The 6000-nt window shown below is 37.2% G+C and overlaps 1 protein-coding gene across 5 annotated transcripts in view; it reads left to right on the forward strand.

The window, feature by feature from the left end:
- pde1cb (phosphodiesterase 1C, calmodulin-dependent b) overlaps positions 1 to 5213 on the forward strand; it is a 119308-nt gene extending 114095 nt beyond the window's left edge. For all 5 annotated transcript variants that reach the window (XM_085389040.1, XM_085389041.1, XM_085389042.1 and 2 more), the window contains 2 exons: positions 257 to 319; positions 1977 to 5213. In XM_085389040.1, coding sequence (XP_085245166.1) covers positions 257 to 319; positions 1977 to 1993 — 80 coding nt within the window. In that variant the 3' untranslated portion in view covers positions 1994 to 5213. The remainder of the gene's footprint in view (positions 1 to 256; positions 320 to 1976) is intronic.
- The last annotated feature ends 787 nt before the right edge of the window (positions 5214 to 6000 follow it).

Raw genomic sequence — 6000 nt, forward strand, 5'->3', positions numbered from 1 at the left:
TCAGCTTGTTCCATCTCTTTATACAGAGCATTACATTTACACTGAGCAAAATATTCTGTTTGGAAGTTGCAACTTTCCATCAGACTAAATTCTGTAGATTTGGGGATTGTACATAATTTAATGCTGCCTTCGTTATACAGACCATTCTGTGGGTCTGTATTTTAGAATTACTCATTGGACTATTGCATGTTTTTAAATGCTGATTTTAAATGTATAAGTACAGTCAGAATAGTAACACAACCATTTCTTTTTTCAGGAGAGCTGTCAGAAGGGGCCGAGTCTCCAGAAGGTGAAAAAGACAAAAACAAAGCAGTCGAGGGTGAGTGTAACCCTGCAGCCTGAAGCTACTGATAGAAAATAAAACTGAAATATCTTTATTTCCATCTATTTCTGTATGCAGGGCTGTGGAAAGTATTTGCCCCTTCCAGATTTTTTTTTTTTTTGTTTGTTTCAGACGTAAATATTTCAGATTATCAAAACTTTAATAATGGACAAAGACCACCTGGTACAAAATGCAGTTTTTAAATGATTATTTCATTTTTAAGAGGAAAAAAAAGCTATCCAAACTTACCAGGCACTATGTGAAAAAGTAATTACCTCCATACATGTAGTACGTGTACATGATTTAACAATTGTGTATGCATACATGATTGCATGAATGATTGTGATTAACCACATTTTTTGGAAAGCATTCAGAGTTCAGTTTCACTACCCACAATCAGGCCTGATTACTGCCAGACCTGCTGAATCAAGAAATCACTTAAATAGAAACTGACAAAGTGAAGTAGGCTAGATCTCAAAAAGGAGCCGTGGTATGATTCTCAAAGGAGTCATGCCACAATTTAAAGAAACAGATGAGACACAAACAGTTTTTAGTCTGTAAAGTGTTACAAAGTGATTTCTAAGGCTTCCACAGTGAAAGCCATTATCCACAAATGGTGAAAACATGGAACAGCATAGAGCCTTCCCACGAGCAACAATGACTCATCCAGGAGGTCACAAAAGAACCCAAAACAACATCTACAGAACTGCAGGCCTCACTTGCCTCAGTTAAGGTCAGTGTTCATGATTCAACAACGCGAAAGAGACTGAAAAAAATGCTGTCGACCAAAAAATACCAACTTTAACTTTTTGAAAGGTTTTATTCCTGTTGCATCTGTGTAAAACTAACACTGCATTTAAAAAGAACATCATACCAACAGTCGAGCATGGTGGTAGTGTGATGCTCAGGAGCTTCTGTGCTGTTTCAAGACCTGGAGGACTTACTGTAAGTGATGGTACCATGAATTCTGCTCTCCACCAGACATTCCTGAAGGAGAACGTCCAACCATCAATTCATGCCCTGAAGCTGAAGTTCACTTGAAACATACCAGCAAGACAACCTCTGAATGGCTCAAAAGAGCAAAATGAAAGTTTTGCAGTGGCCTAGTGAAAGTCTGGACTTATATCAAATTAAGATGCGTGACTTTAAACAGGCTGTTCATGCTCAAAAACCCTCCGATGTGGCTGAATTAAAATAATTCTGCAAGGAGGAGTGGGTCAAAATTCCTGAAAGGTGGTGTGAGAGACTCATTGGCAGTTATCACAAATGCTGGATTGCAGTTCTTGCTGCCAAAAGCGACTCAACCAGTTTAGGGAGCAATTACTTTTTCACACAGATCTGGATAAAATGTTTTCCCTTAATAAATGAAATAATTGTTTAAAATCTGCATTTTGCATTTATTTGGGTTATCTTTGTCTAATAATAAAATTGTTTCAGTGATCTGAAACATGTAGTTGTGAGGAATGCAAAAAGAATAAGAACTCACCAAGGGGGCAAATACTTTCCACACCACTGTATCTCCCTTGAAATAAGGTAACTTACCGGTACTAATTTTGTGAATCACAGTGTTGGAGTATTTGATTAGAAGATAACACAAATATATCATTTATTTCCCTAAATGATTAATATCTCTTTCCTGTTTGCCCCCAAACAGAGGTCGTGATGGAGTAAGTAAGCTGGGGAGTACCAGTGCCACTCTGTTGTCACTGTTGCTGCAACTTAAACCTGCTTTAAATCTTGCATGGGAGAACTCAGACTCACGTTAGAGAGTCATTAGTTGGACTGTGCCGCCCTCTACAGGACACTGAGAAACAGCCACCTTTGCTTCCCTGTCTTTATAATCAGCCATTTTTTTTTCTTTTCTTTTGCTTTTATCACGTTTCTGCTCCCAGGCTCTCACGTGCATTATTCTTTTCTTCCTGCTTACTGATAAAGCCAGCTAAGATGATTTAATGACCTGATTTTTTCTTTTTTTCTTAAAGTATACCATCGATTTACTTTTCTCCAAGTATGTTCAATAAGTATGTTTCACATAGCCACATACACGTAGCCATTGTACAAGTCCCACTTTGCCTCAGCAGCTCTCTTCATGGTTTGGTTATAAAACTGAAAACCTTTTTTTGTGTTTTTAAGCAGTCACATATTTTAATTCTTCAATCACAGACAAAACGCAGACTTGTTTTGAAATGCAGAGTAAATGCACATTCAGAGGGACTCTTATCTGCTACATAGCATGTACAGTATACGGACATGTGTACAGCACTACTGTTTTATTCTCACGTAAAACGCTCTACCCCTTTGATTCGGAAGTTCCTGTTGGGAGCTTCTTATGGCCGCTGAAGCCACTTTAGACACATTAACATGCAATCTTCACCACCGGTTGTGGCTCATTTTCCTCTGAACAATGCTTCCTTCCGTAGTGCTTTCCTCAGACATTGTGAAGTTTTAACACATTTGTGCTCCTTGCAGTCAGGAACATATTGTTGATGTCCTCTTTACTGTATATATTAGACAGTCTGTATATGTCTGGAGAAGGAGTAGAAATCTATCCACAATCCACCACAATTTTTGACATAGTTTAAAATAATAGTTGAAAACAATGGGAATGCCTCTTGTGCAATTTAAGACATATCACACACGCAAATCCATTCAAGTTTTTGTAAGATATAAAATTCTCTTTTCAGTACTTTTTTTTTTGGGGTAAAACAATTTGTATTGCTCATGTCACGTATGAATCATGCCCTAGATGTGTTTTAAGATCCTCACAAAGTTTGTCTTCTTCTCGATGCCTTCTTACATGGATGAAAGCTGTAGCAAAATGTCAACATTGTTTGCTGAAAAATCTTCTATATGTATTTTTGTTTCCTTTTCCAGCACAGTTACATAACAGCAGCTTCACCTTCTAGGTTGTGGGCGTAGTGTTTAATGTACATGTTTACAGTGTGCTCATACACCTATTAGCAGGCTGAATCCATCTGATGCATCACAGGCTATGAGTCCCCACTGTATCGCTTCTTGGTTGTTTGCCAAGGTTTTTAAGGCTTGTAATCTTGTGTACAGATGATGCAAATATTGCTTACTGTGCAAATGTAACATATTAAACCACTGCAATGCAGGTTCAGCTTTTACTATTAATGTAATACGTATAATTGGAAGAAAGGAAAAGAAGCATTGCGGCAGTATTTGCAGTATGATGGATATGCTTTCTCCACAATAGTGCACTTTTATTTTATTTTCCTTGCATTCTTTTATTTGGAAATTCCCAAATTGACTGTGCTAAGGTCAAATTCCTGGCATTTAGCTGGCTTTTACAATAAGTTGTAAGCATACTATACATGTGTACACAGCTACTGATATGTATAGTATATATTATCCTGCGTTCTAAAAGGGGTTATTACCTTTTCCCCCTTTCATTTTTTTCATTGTAACAGGAACATCAGTTCTCTGGTGGGGTATGGCAGTTTTTCACGCGATGTAATCACATGCTGCTTTTTACCTAAAAAAAGGAAAAAATAAGAAAAGAAAAAACTAGAGTCATTGGTTATCAGGCCAACTGACTGAATGTGTGCCTCTATCTGTACTTCCGTTTTCACACCTTTCATCTGTAGGAAAATTTTGTGATGTCATTTTAATCTGTGCTGATCCGGTTAAGGTCAAACAAACCAGTTAATATCTTCCAACACACTCAAGATTTGAAAAACACACGTTGTCTCTGTAAAGTCAGCAGAAGTAATGTATTTATGATCGCATATTTTGCTCTATTTCATTTAGATGCGTTTATTCTGGCTGTTTTGTGCTGTACGTATGTTGTCCCTCTGTTGTTTTATTGTACCGTTTTGCTCCTCCTTTGTCTTGGAGGATGGATTGTCAAAAACGTGCGTCTGTAACATGTAGGGACTTCTTTTTGTTTCTCCTCTATCTGTGTCACTGTGATGTTTTCTTGCACCAACTTTGAAGTCAGAAAAATTCAAGAGATTCATAAATGTAAATTTCTATTCTAACAGTCTCGCCAAATTAGATTGAAAAGAAAAATTTATTGCATCCTCACAATAGGCTGCTTGGTAAAACAGATTATAGTTGCCCTACTGAGGGACCAACACATGTACAGTCTTGTAGTTTGCTCTACCTTCCACTAGCTACTGTGATAGCCTACTGTATGAATATGTAACAGGAATTTATACCAACCATAATAGGAAACATAGCTGTTATGACATGTAAAGACTTCTGAACATGGTGTTTTGTAATGTTTACTATGAAACAAATCATTTGTTGTTCATTTAATGCTTTTTTTCCTCCTTGTTTAGTCTGATTCACTCTATAATGACTGATCTCAAACTGTTGAAATGACTGAGGTTAGATGGGTTTGAAGGATTTGTGTGTGCGTGTGTGTGCGTGCGTCTTTGTGTGTGAGAAACTGCCACAAAATACTTAATGTGCATTTTCTGATCTCCTCACTGTGATCTTCTCTGTTGATGAGAGTATGATGAGATGAGTGTTTGTGGGAGAGAAACAAAAAGTGATGCAGTGGACTGTGTAAACCTGAGTGAACAATTCATTTTGAATCTATTCTAGTATTAGTTTTAAATGCTCCATCAGGCCAATACTCCTGATATGTTTGCTTTTATAAAAAGCATTCATAATATCAAAGTTAAATTGAGACAAAAAGGATAGGTGACATAAAAATAATAATTTTAAAGATGTTGAATTTCACTTTGTTCTGTACTACTCTCTACTACATCCCTGAATAAACAGACTGACTGAGTGTGTGTGTGTGTGTGTGTGTGTGTGTGTGTGCGTGCGTGCGTGCGTGTTACTGTCCCATGCCGGCCAGGCGGCCGTGTGTGCCACCATGCTCTGTGACTGCACAGCCGTATCAATAAATCTTGATTCAAAGGGCTCAGATCATGTCTGCCTGTCTTCATTTCTGCAAAACACCATCTGACATTTTTAAAGATATAAAGATACTCTACATATTTTATACATAAGAGTATCTTTTTCAAGAAAATGACCGGAGCAATTATATATATAAAAGTCATTACTGAATCATGGTGAAAATTTCAAATCACTGGGTTAGAATATATAAAAGTAATTTTTCTTACATGACACAGGATGTGTTTGATCACATAAATGGCTTTACAGATCATCTACATGTTGTAGCTGTTTACTGTCACCAGGTGACAGTAAAAATATGTGAAACAGCCAGTTTGTGGGCTTTGCTGCTTTTGGCCTCACAGACAACAGTCCTGATCTGTGTTAAACCTGCATTGTTTTCTTTCATTTTCTTTTACCATTCAGGGGCAAATCTTCTGGTTTCAAAGACTTCTGGTCCCATAGAAGTCTATGAGAAAACAGCACTTGGACTTGACCTGCACAAACACTTTCCTGATGAGTTTATGGGCTCAATCTTTCATTTCAGGTCATGCTGCTGTAAATTAAATGGTAATAAGCATAAGAGAATGTCACAGCAAGTAGATCCACATGTTTGATTTGGTAGACTTTTACACCAGATCTCTTTTCAGACATGATCCTCTAAAAAAGTTTGTCTCCTCTTTTGATTAAACCACATTGCAGATGTGTAAACTACCAAAAGCCATTGATTAATTAGAGCCATTAATAAAGTTTTAAATCTAGTATCTGAATTTGGGTCATTCAAGTCTCCAGCAAGGTGGATTATCTGG

The sequence above is a fragment of the Rhamphochromis longiceps genome, linkage group LG18, assembly GCF_057381845.1.
Source record: "Rhamphochromis longiceps isolate RC_006_pf linkage group LG18, R_longiceps_female_GT1.1, whole genome shotgun sequence".
Lineage (NCBI taxonomy): Eukaryota > Metazoa > Chordata > Actinopteri > Cichliformes > Cichlidae > Rhamphochromis > Rhamphochromis longiceps.